General features: G+C 40.6%; 2 protein-coding genes across 4 annotated transcripts; both read right to left on the bottom strand.

Moving 5' to 3' along the window:
- Positions 1-677: 677 nt before the first annotated feature.
- On the bottom strand, positions 678-10,297 carry slc38a5b (solute carrier family 38 member 5b). Of its 3 annotated transcripts, XM_026367224.1 has the most exons (18): positions 10,146-10,296; positions 9,877-10,047; positions 6,745-6,854; positions 6,589-6,660; positions 6,435-6,510; positions 6,185-6,300; positions 4,301-4,374; positions 4,114-4,206; positions 3,919-4,000; positions 3,720-3,802; positions 3,486-3,544; positions 3,257-3,388; positions 3,010-3,089; positions 2,794-2,894; positions 2,546-2,670; positions 1,271-1,415; positions 1,055-1,158; positions 678-949 (listed from the first exon to the last, which is right to left on the bottom strand). In XM_026367224.1, the coding sequence occupies exons 3-18, from the start codon at positions 6,768-6,770 to the stop codon at positions 845-847; spliced, it is 1,473 nt and encodes a 490-aa protein (XP_026223009.1). In that variant the 5' UTR covers positions 6,771-6,854; positions 9,877-10,047; positions 10,146-10,296; the 3' UTR covers positions 678-844. The 3 variants fall into 3 exon arrangements, with proteins under 3 accessions (XP_026223009.1, XP_026223008.1, XP_026223007.1); XM_026367223.1 differs by lacking the exon at positions 9,877-10,047 and having other exon boundaries at positions 10,146-10,297; XM_026367222.1 differs by lacking the exons at positions 9,877-10,047; positions 10,146-10,296 and adding an exon at positions 8,653-9,380.
- Positions 10,298-10,855: 558 nt separating this feature from the next.
- On the bottom strand, positions 10,856-14,012 carry apex2 (APEX nuclease (apurinic/apyrimidinic endonuclease) 2). The gene is made up of 6 exons (XM_026367205.2): positions 13,838-14,012; positions 13,651-13,734; positions 13,246-13,426; positions 12,894-13,037; positions 12,540-12,609; positions 10,856-12,071 (listed from the first exon to the last, which is right to left on the bottom strand). The coding sequence occupies exons 1-6, from the start codon at positions 13,950-13,952 to the stop codon at positions 10,947-10,949; spliced, it is 1,719 nt and encodes a 572-aa protein (XP_026222990.1). The 5' UTR covers positions 13,953-14,012; the 3' UTR covers positions 10,856-10,946.
- Positions 14,013-14,015: the final 3 nt, after the last annotated feature.

Raw genomic sequence — 14,015 nt, 5'->3', positions numbered from 1 at the left:
TGTGTGTTCAACCTTCATAAGTAGCAGCAAAAAGCCCACAAAATGCATTGTATCTGCAGGGTCATTTGCAAAACATCAGATAATCACCTTTACAAGACCTATGTTAAGTGCATGAAAATTTCAACAAGTATCACATTAAACACATGAATTAAATTGAATGTACAAGTCATTGAAAGTTGGAATTGGAATCACTGGAATGGTTAGTGTGGAGAAGCAGCTTAATTAATCATATTTTGTTTTGTGCAGTGCAGGGAAACACTGCACCAGACAAATTTACAAGTTTGATGATGAAATGGCAATGAGACATAACCAAACTCAAATATCTTCTTTTGTTTGACTGGAATGGATGAATGGAAATGATTGTGGTGTCAAATTTCTGGTGTGTAACATCTAGTGATGATAGAGAAGTTAACTAGAAGCATTTTGGCAGGTATTACACATCCATACTCTAAAATGGGATTTCCATGTGAGTCACTCTGTTCCCATTCATCCTTTGTATCCTTCGTGGTGTTACTCCTTTCCTGCCTTTTGCATTTCTATGCATGCTTCCAAACAAACTCCTTACTGTGAGCCATCACATAGGTTTAATTCAGTCTGAACACACCGTTTTCTCACATATCTGTGTACTCTCCTCCATCACAGAACCCTTTGCCCCGTCACTTTCCTTTTTTGTTTTCTTTCTTTTCTTTTTTTTTTTTTTTTGGATGTAGTTGAAGGCTCTTCACATATCCTTCATCCTACTTGTTTGGTTTTCGATGAGATCTCGGCAGATCAGGGGTAATTTGGTGACAGGTAGAGCTCTGGTTGGCATTCTTCTCATAGTACCTCTATTCACTCACGGCAGCTAGTGCCCACCTCCACTGCGAGACTCTCCGGTCACCCAATCAGTGATTATAAATGATAAACTCATGACCATAAAGAGGAATCCCAATGCAGCAAAACAGGCAGCCTGCAGAAGTGGAAGAAAAGAAAACAACATCTGTGTCAATAACATCTAAAAAATGAGCAATATAAAATCCTAGCACCTTTGTTAGCTGAAGGAACCCACTAGTACCTGAATCTTGGGTCTGGACAGTAAAGGCTCCTGTTCTTTAGGAACGATACGAACATAGAAGATTCCAGGTAGGATGAAGATGAGGCTAGGGGCAGATGTGGCTCCTGTAGATGAACAGGGAAGAAGTAAGTTCATTTTTCAAATTGTGCACTAAACAGTTTAAAAATGTAATAATTAACAGTACAAAATCCGCCCATTGTTCTTATTTTAACAAACCGATGAGGCCAAAGATGTCGCGGATGGTGGGCACGAAGATAACAAGTAGGTTGACCACGAAGATGAGAGAAAATGCTATGATGACGTGTCTCGCCCAGTGGAAAGGCTGGTCAGGGAAGAAGATCTGGAGCAAGGCCCTGCGGATCTGTGGAGGAAGAAAAGGAAGAAAGGGAGTCACTTTTTGTTTTTGTTTATTTCAAATAAGGCAAAGAGCATAAGGGCATCAAGATTAATCAATAAAACTATTTAAAAGTCTTTTATCACAGCTGACATAGTCTTGGCAACGTGTAACATTGTGGAGTGTGACTAGATGTTTCCCATATTTTGATGTTTCAACCTGCAGAGAGACGAGCAACAACAATCACGTTCTCTTCTCTCTGTACAGAAATGTAATATTAAAAGAATAGTTACTAGAAAATATACAAATTTACTGTGTTGGCAAGACGTAGATGAGAAGGCTGATATCCATGTCCGTCTGGGACAAGGCTAAACAGCAGCCAAGAAATACTCCAGCACAGAAGTCCTTCACGAAACTTCAACTTTTTGATTGAACTTGTTTTTACACACTTTGATATTTGTATAGATTAAATCAACGGGATTAAGTGAGAATTAGATGGATCTTTGAACCTTTAGACAGACCCAGGCTGAAAGACCTCAGTCAGCTTGAAAAGAGAAGTCTGGACCTTTACAGCATAAAATAAATCGCTGTAAAGTGTAATGACAAAAGCCAAGAAGCTGTCAACACACTATTGAAACAGAAACGTCTGCTTGGAAAACTTTCATTCTGTCTAAGACAGTTTCAGTGCCTTGATAGAGAATGTTGTTCTATTGTTTTTCTCTGAGATATACAAGCATCCTTTGGCAGCATCAATTATGTTGTTTAGAGGCAACATTAACAGAGTTTAGGACCTGTAACCTTCATGTTGTAGTTTATCACGTGCCCAGAGGACACTGTTTGGAAGCACAGGCTCCTAAAGTACTCCTACTTTCAGTTGCTACCACTAGGGGTCATCACTCACATTTGAAAGATGGTGTCTTCACATGTGTTATATTTCACTAAGGAAATGAAAAGTCAAAACGTTTCTTAAACAATTACGTGTTAATAACAATAGTTGCTCAACATCTGCCAATTATCAAATCACTTATTCAACATATAGCTTCTGCTCTATATCTACTTTTGTACTGCATATAAAGCAGGCTGCATTGTAATGTAGTAGTGTAAGAAAATCACGAGAAATATTGTCGTTGTTTCAATTCATACGATGGATTTCTTACCGGGAAGAGAACCACGGGGACAGTCAGAGTGACGGCCACCAGCACAGCCAGACGCACACAGAGAATCAGCACATCCAGGGGGTCCACGCGACTGTAGGTGTGTAACAGTTCTGACTCCACAGCACCTACCAACAGGGAAGCAAATGTCCACTGACATATCTCCCACGGTGTAGCCACTCATTCACAATGCTGAAAAATGCAAGTGAGGTCTGGGTACGAGGGAGTTATTCATTCATAATCAATCTTACCAAAAAAGGTGAGGTAACCAAAAAGAGCAGTCAGCAGGTACATGATAAACATGGCCAGGATGGAGATGTTGGCGACATTCTGCATCCGTTTCTTGGTGGCGCTGAGATAAAGGCGAGCAAGGAAAACACCATTAAAACTTTAAGCACTGTTCTCAGTGCACTACTATAAAAAACAAACCAGCAATCTGTGAAAGGGACAATGATATTCTAACTTACTTTCGTAGCTCAGTGTAGATCGGTAGCACCTCTGGGTGACAGACAAAAGCAAAGGCCAGAATTGGGATGGTGTATGCCGTCTAAAAGAGTAAGCCACAATTAAATGCTTGTTTTATGCAAAACACTGCTCATTCTAGTCCACACTGCGACAGTGAATCCCCTGTGCTAATATGAGGAAGAAATAAATAACTGGCTGACATTAACAAGAGAAAGTAAAAGTGGGAAATGTCAAAATTTTTCCTCTTACCTGTGAGTTCATGGTAAATAGCTTGGCCTCACAGAATGTACCGTTTTCTACAGTGTGCATGTCAACAATAGGAGTTATGTTATGATGTGGATCATCCAGTGGACATGATATGTTGAATTTCTTGTAGATAACCTGGGGAGACACACCCGTTGCTTAGCCAAAGATAAATATTGAACAGAGAAATGGTTGGCTGCATTGTACGTAGTTTGTTGGCTCTTTGCTGACTCACCGAAATAAGGAAAAACACCATGCAGGTGAGGGAGAAGCCACTTGTATAGCCCAGGTAACCTGGATTTCAATGACAACAACATGCAGATGATGTGCTCTGTGTTGATGACACTTTGATTTCAGTGCAGCACATGAAAATAAATATAACAAAATGGGCACTCAGAGGCATGCTAAACACAGGAAAGTATGGGGAACAGAACAAAAAAAAAAGAAAATGAATGAATGACAAACATACCAAGATGTTTCATAAGTGCTAGAGGAAGGATGATGCCAATGCTAACAATGATGATCAGGTAGTTTCCATTCAAGAACCACTCTCTAAGAGACAGTGAGACAAATGAGATGAGAAATAAAAAACCTGTATACATCTACACTAAAAGTGAAACTACCAAGCTACAGATGAATCCTTGTAAGAATAAGTCTTCAGCTCTCACCCTGTGTTTTCATGTTTACCAAGGAAAGCCTGAATAACCAGTGGGAGCTCAGACTTAACAATGAAGAGGTAGCTGGACATCGCTAAACGGAAGTGAAAAGAAAACAAGTTTAATTTTGCCCGACTAAATGTACGTGATTTCTTGGATATCAGAAATAAACATAAGAGGAAAAGGTTAAATATAGCATAACAATACCTCCAATGTTATGTACTGTAATAACGCAAGCAGCCAACAATTTTCCTGGTGGTCCAAATGCTCGCATCCCAAGCTGCTCGTAGGCCCGGATCCCTGCATTAACATCATTATGATGACTTATGAATCAAGAGTTGACTCTGTGGCTACATATGCTAAGTGACATGAGTTAAGTCTACCTCTGGCTTACCAACAACTCCAGCACTTCTCAGCAGGAGATGGATCGAATACGCAGACACAATGGCAATGAACACCAACAGGGTTCTGAAAGACATAAGAATGGACATCTGCTGGGAAATGTAGTGCGCATGTGAAAAATAACATGAACAAAGTACGATGATGACATTTTAAAGAACATTTTCTTAATTTGAAACACTAGTACAATATTAAAGTATGCAGGTATTAAGTACAATTTTGAACTATTTCTACTTTACTGAGTGTTATACTTCCCTACATTTTAGAGGAAAATATCATACTCTCAGTCCACTACATTTATTAAATTTGAACGTACACAGCATGGAAAAAAAACAACTAAAATATTAGAACAAAGCTTCTGTTTGCTAAGGTGATAAATAGTAAGTGTGATCTCTGTAGAAAAAAACAAGAGTGGGAAGTTTCTCAGAGTTTGTCCAGCATCTGGCAGTTTCATTTGGATGCCAAGTTGATCGTTTCTTTGTCTGAAGAGGATTGGAGTAGGAATGGTCTTTATGGAAGGAAAAAAGACAAGAAACCACATTTTGTGTTTCTGGCAGTTCTAATGTAAAAATACATACAAAATGACCATCATAGCACTGCCGAAAGACTAATTCAACGGTAGACTGTTGCCTACTGTAGTTAATAGTTATTTTTGGAATTAATAATACAAAACAATGCCATTTTCTCCAGTGTGAACAATACAAATTACCCAACAGTATGTAAAATCATTTAAATCACAACTATTTGATTGAAAACATATGATATTCAAAACAACATAAGGCCATTGAAATAATCTCCATCAGTACCAGCTGCAACATCACAATGCACTGATACCATTACTCACTGATGTGAATACTTGAAGTATACAGTTTGAATTAATACTGTCGTACCTTTTGAATGCAGCACTTTAACATGTACAGTTAGGCTATTCCTACGTTATGCTATTGTTACTTTTAGTGGAGTAAAAGAGCTCAATGAGAGTACGTCTTCCAGCAGTGCCATGTCACGAGTCGGGACGTTGTTTTTACTACAATTAAAGCAGCAGTTTATTATCTAAACAAATAAAGACACAGAAACAAAAGACACAAAGTTATTCTTAAGAAACCTGCTCAGAAAGTATTTTCTGTTAATAAGCAGTTAAGTGATCGTCATCTTTTTGTATTTTTTTTTCCATCCAGACAAGAGATTTTGGTTTTTTGAGACTGGCTCTTCAACTACGCTCCACCTCCCCCTCCGCGCCACATAGCACAGAACTGATCCAGGCAGGCGTGTCTTGGATTTGATCACGGGTGTCTATATTTAACCACTCAAATCTGATTTAGAGAAGCTGCGTGTATGAGCTCTAATGTACATTCTGACAGGTCAGGCTTTGTGCAGTGGCAACAAAAACACAGTCTGACTCAACCACCACCCCTCCTACCCCAGCCCACCACACAAACCTGTCCAAACACAAACACACAGACAGCTTGATGATACACACACCCTGTGGCCCTTTTTCAAGCCTTAAAAGGACCCTCTAATGAACACATTCAACATGTACCTATTAAAACAAGCTTTATCATAATCATAATGCTAATGTAGGTTTACAGAACATCTTCCAGACACAAGCATCTAACAACAGAATAAAAGACATTAAACCTACATAAATATACAAATCAGCTATTTAAAATCCTCAAAATAAAAGCTAAAAATGAAGAGATGCCCCCTTAAGAAAAAGAAGACCGGTTAAAATGATGTCATTTTGCAAACATGTTTGCTGGATCAGTACACAAATCATAAACTGAAAAAACACACACAGCAAATAGCCCATGAATACAGTCAAGCACCAAGTTGAGCCAAAATAAGAACTAGGAATAAGGTGTCTGGTTTACACACTCACATAAACAGAATGATTCCGGTGTTCGACATGGCAAAAGCCAATCCCAGAATTCCACTGCCCATTATGGCGTTACTGAGGTTAAAGACAGACATGCCAAATGAAGTCTTCCCCTCGAACTGCAGTAAGAGCACAACACAGGATGTTACACAGATAAATCATGCACCAAAATTACACGCTATCAGTGGCGTTTTATACGTCTCTTTTTACTACTGTCACAGAGCTAATGTTTAACTGATGAAATAACACTCACGTCTGTAAAGTGGATTTCTTTCTTGGCACCAGTCTTATGTGGGAGAAACTCCTGTTGCTCGGCCAAATCATCAAACCTACAACACATCATAAAGGTTAGGACGCTGTAAAATGCTGTATCCATCAGTCATTATTGCTCATTTTGTGAGTCTTACTGATCATCCTTGCCATGACCACCATGTCCGTTCATCTTCTGAAGCTCCATGTCAGTTGTCAAATCATCAAACCTACAACACATCATAAGGGTTAGGACGCCTTTAATTGTAAAATACTGTACCCATCAGTAATTACTGCTCATTTGTGGATCTTACTGCTCATCCCTGCTGTGTCCGTTCATCTTCTGCAGCTCTGGTTCCTGTGCTTGCGACTTGAGAGACTTTGAAGGTCTATTATTGCTTGACTGGACTCTTTGGAAGTTGACCTTTATAAAATAAGTGAAAAGAAAAGGAAGCTTAACATTGCTACACAAACCTATGAAAGTCTCTGACAAATGTAGCATTATTTAGTCATGATATGCTTGATATGAGCTGTGCACACCATGGACGCTGCCAACTTTCCATTATTTGTGAAGAAAACTTTCGGCAAGCCGACCTCAGCGTGCGTCTCTGACTGTTTTACATTGCTTCTGTATGCATCACCATCTCTGAAACCTTGTCTTAACTTGTCAAAACTCTGACACAATCTGTGAATGGGTCCCTCAAGAAGCTGAACTTTGAAATATTTGTGCAATACTTGTGCAACTCTTTAGATGGATGTAAGACGTTGGCTCTGGTCTAGAACATGCTGGAGTAGTAACAGAAACAGACGGGCAAATACCCTTAGCCTTCGAAAGGTAAACATACCAGTTGTATTTGTTCTTCAGCAGATGGAATCCACAGCACTAAAGAAAGAGTCAATATGACTAGTGTGATACAAATGGAAGATGCTGTGTGGCTTCAAAAGGGCAAAGCTATTTATAAAGTCTTGAGACACACCACTGTAATTTGTCCAGCTTGCCAAGGAAAGCAAGAATGCAGCTTTTTACGCAGTTATTTTTTTCTTTTGGCGATTGTTGGCATTGCTTTAATTTGGAGTTCTGGTTCCTACTTTAGATGTGATGATAACAGACTTCCAGATTAAAATTCTGGCAAAAGGGATCATTTTCACTTGAGATTGAAGTCAGTTTAAACCCTGTGTGACACAGACAGCTTTAAATAACAAACGTTGTCAGAGGACTTATGTTGCTCTAATCTGCTGTGGGCCACACAAAGCTGGTATGGACAAACTCTGGGAACCAGCGTAGGTCTGTGCTCCTGCCACAGGGTCATGGGATACTTACTTCTCTGTGGGTCAGACTGCCCTCAGGACTTTCACATCTGACCCCTAAGAACACACTTGCACCACATTGTGCCATTCCTTCTGAGTTTCAAACAAAACCCCCCCTTTTTTTTTTTTTATATTCCTACACCCATCACTGAAGGGGCCCGTTGAAGTACAATAATCCATACAGCTTGGCGTGTGATAGCAGTGGGCCTCAGAAATAAACAAAGGGTTCCTGTGTCAATGGTGCTATTTAGTCTAAATACAGAGTAGCCTTTTCCCTGTGCACTGGCCTCAGGTCAACTTTGGTTAGAGCAACTTTCTTTAGCTGCATACACAGCGACTTTCCCATAGGCTATAGCCAACACACCCAACCAACAAAGCATAAACTAACAGTCAGGGCGATGTGTAATTTGACTTTGACAGAAGAGACAGTTTTGATGGATTAATTACCTCTTTCACACCGTGAGAGCCAATTAAGTCATGCTTTGATTTCTGAGCAGCGTGAATGAGAGAGAAACTAGACACGCTCATTCCACATATTGGTCACAAGGGAACAGGAAAAAACATAAAGTGTTTGTGTGTGTGTGGGGGGGGGGGGGTCACAAAAAGAGAAAAGTACTCATGTGCTTTCTCATCTATTCATACAGCCATTTCCCCCAACAACGCTCCCTCACGCTGTTTCTAATACTGTGTACTGTAATAATAAAAGCTGTTAAACTAATCCATTAAATAATCCACAATAGACAACAGATGTTAAACACAGATCTACATAATACTGTAGCTTTACTATGCAGCAGTGTGTAGCACATGGTTCTCGTCTGATGCAAGAACAGCTCACTATTGACAGTTAGCCCTTCCCTTCTCTTCCCCAACACTTAAACTCAAGGACACACACACATGAATCTTCAGCAACTCACCCAGCTGGTCAAGCACAAGCCTGGTTTTTATTCCTGAATACTGACAGAATAGATCCTTGTGTAAGTTCACTCAGTTTTTAGATTCCACTGTTCATATATAGTTTTTTTTCTAAGGAGTCTTTCCAAAGCTCCTTGGTAGTGGAGAGAGGAGAGAGTGAGAGGCTGGGAGGGAGTTAGCAGGAAATGGGAACACCCATACTTAACCCTTTGTTAAACCAGTTTCAGGTAGCGTCACTGTTGCAAAGAGCCACCATCAGGTGTCTACACTTAAAAGGTGTCAACAGTACCCAAACAGTGGAAAGTACTGACTGTAGGATTTGGAGACAGTTTGCAGTTTGAGGATACAGGTAAGCCGAGGATCCCATCACACCAACACACACCCAGGTGTTCATCCTGGAGGCGAATTACTGTGTTATTACAGATTAAACAGTAGCAGTGTGTTATCAGGTTTGGGCTACTCGCTGATAGTTTCCATCCTGCTGGAAGTCACGGCGCCGCTAATTAGCTTAGGAATTAGGTGCTTTTTTTAAGATTGCCTACATGTGACTGTGCTCAGGAGTGGAAACTACAAGTTAAATAATGCGCTTGATCCAAAACAAACTGCGGGAACTGAGAAGACACGGAACAGTGGAAGTGCAAAGGTCATGAATCATGACACTGAGAAATTAATAACATGTTATCAAAGGGGACTGTGATAAAAGTCTTAAAGCATCCCAGAGAGAAAGGATGCTAAGTATGTTACAAAAATAAAAAAGGGACGCCCCATGTGCTCAACCTGGAGTAGTTCATCAAACTCTAAAATGTCCCCTACTTCTCAGGCTCCACATTTCAGTTGACTGATAAAGACTTAACTGACATACGAGCTTTGCCTGCACACCCTGGAAACACCCACCACCTCTTTATCTTAATCCTTCACTGACAAAAAAAAAAAAAAAAAGGTCTTTCTGTATGAAGATCTCATCTAGTGCAGTGCACACAGAAGTGGGGCAGAAGCTTTACTTTCATTATAGTACAAGAAAAACACCACATCCATACGTCAATACTTTTGTCAAATTGTTTGAAGCAATTTGCCAGCAAAATATGACAATAACGGTTTGTAAAAAGTATGTGAACTGCTACCTCAGTCACCTCAAATGACCTTATGGACTTATAGTCAAACAAAGGATTAGGAAAAAACATAACACACGTGTGAAATATACTTCACCAACAGACATTCTTTCTTACTTTTAACCGACAGCCACGCCAGCATTTTCAGCCAAGAAGATCTCTCATTTCAGTGACTCATTTAGAAATCCCACCTCAGTGCTGTGCACGCTGCCAGCATGTCACACAAAGCACAGGCTGAGAATGAGAGCTCAAATGTGCCTTCAACTGAAACCTTAAAGCAGAAATAAGCTGAAAAAATGAAACAATGACATCCTTATTTCAACCATCAGTGGAGATCATGGTAAAACCTTTCTTTGCTTTGAGTGGGAAAGTGCATCACAGCTCACCTCTCCAGTAGCAGGCACACAGAAGGATGTCTTCAGCCTAGACAGATGTAAAAGGGGAAATGTTACAACTTTTTTTTGCCCAAAATCTGCCTTTTACTCAGCCATTAAGCTCTCTGCAGCTGTGTGGGGAAAGAGAAAAATGGGGGAAGGAGAGAGGTTACGCGCGTTAAGACATTTCCTGGCATGTAACAAGCCAAGCCACTCCCCGTTCCTTTAGACTGACCAGACCACATGCTTTGTTACTTTGTGAAAGTGTCAAATAAAATGTACATATTTGTTCACTGACAGCACCAATCCTAGTTTACTACACCAACAGCTATTTGGAACATTTATCCAATCTTCCTAATGAAATGTAATCCTCAAGCAGGCAAATAATAACTAGATTCTGATAAAATACTCGGTTTAGTGGCATTTACATGGTTTTACAGTCTTTACTTTACAGTCACAATCATCTGTGGCTGTGCTGGTAGTACTATCAATTAAATGTGCTGCTGTGGAAAGTTACTATTCATTTTTTCTTTGACTTTCAGCTTTGTCAGCCAACTCCCTACTATTGCCATCTAGTGGGGACCAACATTAAGCTAACAAAACACTGATTAGTAAATTGTGCAACGACTAACAGCAGCATCCAGATGTGGTTAAAATTAAATAGCAAATCGGTTAAAATTAAATAGAAAAGATTTACAGAACAAATAAAATCAAACTCAGAGTAATAGAAAACTACTGCCTTTTATTATTTAAACAAAACACATAGTCAACATAAAATCTGTGAAATGATGAGACATCTTTGTAGTAAACAGGTCACTTTCCCTTGTCAACCCATGCAAAGAAATTACATCGAGCCTCAGGGTTGGAGGCATGTCCCTGAGGACGGGCACAAACAAAGAACTGCTTGCCCATGTTTGGCCCTTCTTTTTTTACAGTACGAAGCACACAGGGTTCCCCGTGGACCTTACAGGAGGGTGCTGCAGGCGGTCCATGAAGCACTGACTTCCAAAACACTAACGATTCCTTCTTCTTGGCATTTGAAGGTCCCCTGTTTGGCTGAGGCGTTGAATGTTTGGTCTTTATCTGCTCCTCTACGTTGTTGCTGGGAAACACCTGGGAGGAACCTTTAAGGAGTAGCTCTGTGTCTTCAGGTACCCTGCCTGTGACTGAGGACCCCTTTTCCCTAGTTGTCGAAGCTTTCTGGGAGTTTTCCGATGAGGTAGTCTCACCTCTGGCATTGGCTTCACTAGAGGGAACAACATGTTTGAGATTAGGTTTAAAAAAGGAAAGGAGGCTGCCCTGTGGTGTTGAGGATGCCTTTAAAGTCTTTGCCTTCTTCCCCTTTGAGACAGCAGAATCTGATATCAATACTCGTTTTTTACTAGAGACATTTTCAGCTGCACTTGGGTTTAAATTCTCCCTTCTTTCTCCATCTTCTTGAGATCCAGGTAATGCCTCCCGTTGCTCAGACTGAACTGATTTTTGGTCCACTTTAACAAGGAAGCGAGAGAGTTTTTGCTGCTTGCCTGCAAACTCTGGCAGATAGCAAGTGCAGAGAGGAGGAGGCTTAGGGCTGGGCAGAAGAGGGCAGCTCAGTTGCCCCCACACAGGGCAGTGATCTGACCCCTCCACTTCAGGCATGATGTCTGCTGCCACAAAGTATTCCTTAGCTAGCTGGCAATCGGCAAACACATAGTCAATGCGTGTGCCATAGTTGGTCTGCCGTGCTCCAGTGAGAGTGGACCAGCATGTGAACGCATTGGTGCGAGTTGGGTGGAAATAGCGAAAGGTATCCACAAATTTTCCAGGGTGGACAGGATCAGGTGGAGTTGCCTCCAATTCTTCATCGGGATCCTTATTATTCCTGTCCTCTACTTGTTTGCCACTGTGCAAAAAGCTGTTCAGCCATTTCCTCCCAGGGTTTTCACCAAAATCATCCTGAATAATGAGAGGTAAGAGTTTCAGTAATCTAAATAGACATACCCTGTGCACACATGGCAGAAACACAACACTGTCATCTAGAATGTAATATCCAATTATTATAGGATAAAGTATATTCAAGGAATAGTTGGACAGTTTGTGAAAGACAAAAAAAGAGCTAGCTAGCTAGTTTTTATATAGATTAAATACATAATATTTAAGGACCTCATCTGTGTGGTTCACTTGTACCAGTGGATGATTTTGTTACCTTTAGACAGCCAGTCTAGCTGTTTCCACCCCTTTCCAGTCTAGATGGTAAGCCCTGCTAACCAGCTGCTGGCTGTAACTCTATCACTTTATTTTAGTCACCTTATGTGCGGTGACATTGATTATCTAATGCAACTTTTAAGATAATGACTACATGTATTTCCTGAAAACGGTGAACACCAACGGCAACATATGACAGCACTGTAACATTTTACTTACAATGTCGCTGGGGTCACAGTGGTCTATTGGCTGGTGAGATGTATTGACATCTCCTAAAACAATCACATGGCTGAAAATAAAACAGAAAAAACATTACCTTAAACTACTTATATTTGCTCTAAACAGGAGAGAGAATTATAGAAAAACTGTCCATCATAACAGAGACAATCGTCAGTTGTCTCCTAACAAGACAATGTTTTCAAACTCTCTCCTTGGAAACACATTTTTAATACACAGCAGGTAAACAAGGCTGCAATACTGGAGATTTTCATAAGTGAAATCTCTGTGGTAAAAGCAGGATACAGCTGTGCCTCATGTTTTTCAGTCTGTGGTAACTACTGTAGCAGCTCTAACCTGCCATCTTTCAGTATAGCTTCAGCTCGACACTGAAGCAACTTGTAGAACTGTAGTTTGAACTGCTTTCGCTCTGGTTTCTCAGGGTCAGCCCGCGGGCAGTATACGTTGATTACAGTAACAGTTTTCACATTTTCCTGACAGCTGGGGGGAAAAAAGAGACAAGAGTATAAACATGCTTATACAAGAGGTCCTTAACAAACAAAAATGAAGTACAAGCACATCAGCGGAAATCTGAATAGGAGGGAGGACACTAGGGACTTTTTTCTCCACCATATAGTATAGTAAATCAAAACATGTTTGTTGTTCTGAAAGTGACAGATTAACGTTAATGTGTATAGTTTTCTCTTACTTGACTCTGTGCTGTGTGATGATGGCTCGTCCTTCATTGTCCAAAAGCTGCAGCTCCTCGCTTGAAAACTCAGCGAGGTCACCGTAGCATCCAACAGCCCCCTCATGGTTGGTCAACAGTCCTGTGAGACCCTCCTCAGCAGCAAGAGGAGTGGCACTATCCTTACAGTAAGTGGCAACTCCTGTACACATCAGGAATGACAGGTGAACAAGTTTGCACTGTGCAGTAATGGGTCAGAAACAACCACAGTCCAGATGTAACTGAAGAGTGGAACAGGGATCTTGTTGTTTTTAGACTAAGTGCCACTTAGTGAAATCAGTGATGGCACTACTTTTTCTTTGATAAGAGTGTGTACTGAGGATGTCTGGAAAATGACACAGAAGATAAAAGCTTTATGCAATAAACCTGAATAGCCGCTGCGCCCTCGACTGTAGCTGAAATAGGAGTTGTAGCCGTCAACAATAGCAGTTCTTTCATCAAGCAAGTCTCCTGTGGGGGACAAATTGGGGTTTCACTTTTTCATCACGTCTACTTCTGTGATATGCTACATAACAGCTCCCGCGTTTTCCAAACTCCTGAGCTAACCACTTACTTGTCACTTTTGTCTCCTGAACACATATAATATCAGCATTTAGGGAATCAAGAGCCTTTTTAATGCCGCCTCTGAAAGTCCTTATGCCGTTTATGTTCCAGGTAACGACCTTCATTGTGAATAAACACTGTTGTTGGACTGGAGAGACACTCCAGCTCCAGCCAATGTGCGCATCGGG

This window comes from Anabas testudineus, chromosome 7 (genome assembly GCF_900324465.2).
Source record: "Anabas testudineus chromosome 7, fAnaTes1.2, whole genome shotgun sequence".
Taxonomy (NCBI): Eukaryota; Metazoa; Chordata; class Actinopteri; order Anabantiformes; family Anabantidae; genus Anabas; species Anabas testudineus.
Note: the sequence above shows the minus strand (reverse complement) of the source record. Positions and strands in the feature narration are given on the sequence as shown.

Bases quoted from the DNA above. Each gene is read 5' to 3' on its own strand.
- slc38a5b (XM_026367223.1), bottom strand. From the start codon at position 6,770: ATGAACGGACACAGCAGGGATGAGCA. The intron at 6,301-6,434 runs GTGAGTGTTATT...CTCTTACTGCAG, and splicing joins AAGAAATCCACTTTACAGAC to TTCGAGGGGAAGACTTCATT. The intron at 4,207-4,300 runs GTAAGCCAGAGG...ATGTTAATGCAG, and splicing joins GAGAAGTGCTGGAGTTGTTG to GGATCCGGGCCTACGAGCAG.
- apex2 (XM_026367205.2), bottom strand. From the start codon at position 13,952: ATGAAGGTCGTTACCTGGAACATAAACGGCATAAGGACTTTCAGAGGC. The intron at 13,735-13,837 runs GTAAGTGGTTAG...TGTCCCCCACAG, and splicing joins TCAGGAGACAAAAGTGACAA to GAGACTTGCTTGATGAAAGA. The intron at 12,072-12,539 runs GTAAGTAAAATG...CTCATTATTCAG, and splicing joins ACTGTGACCCCAGCGACATT to GATGATTTTGGTGAAAACCC.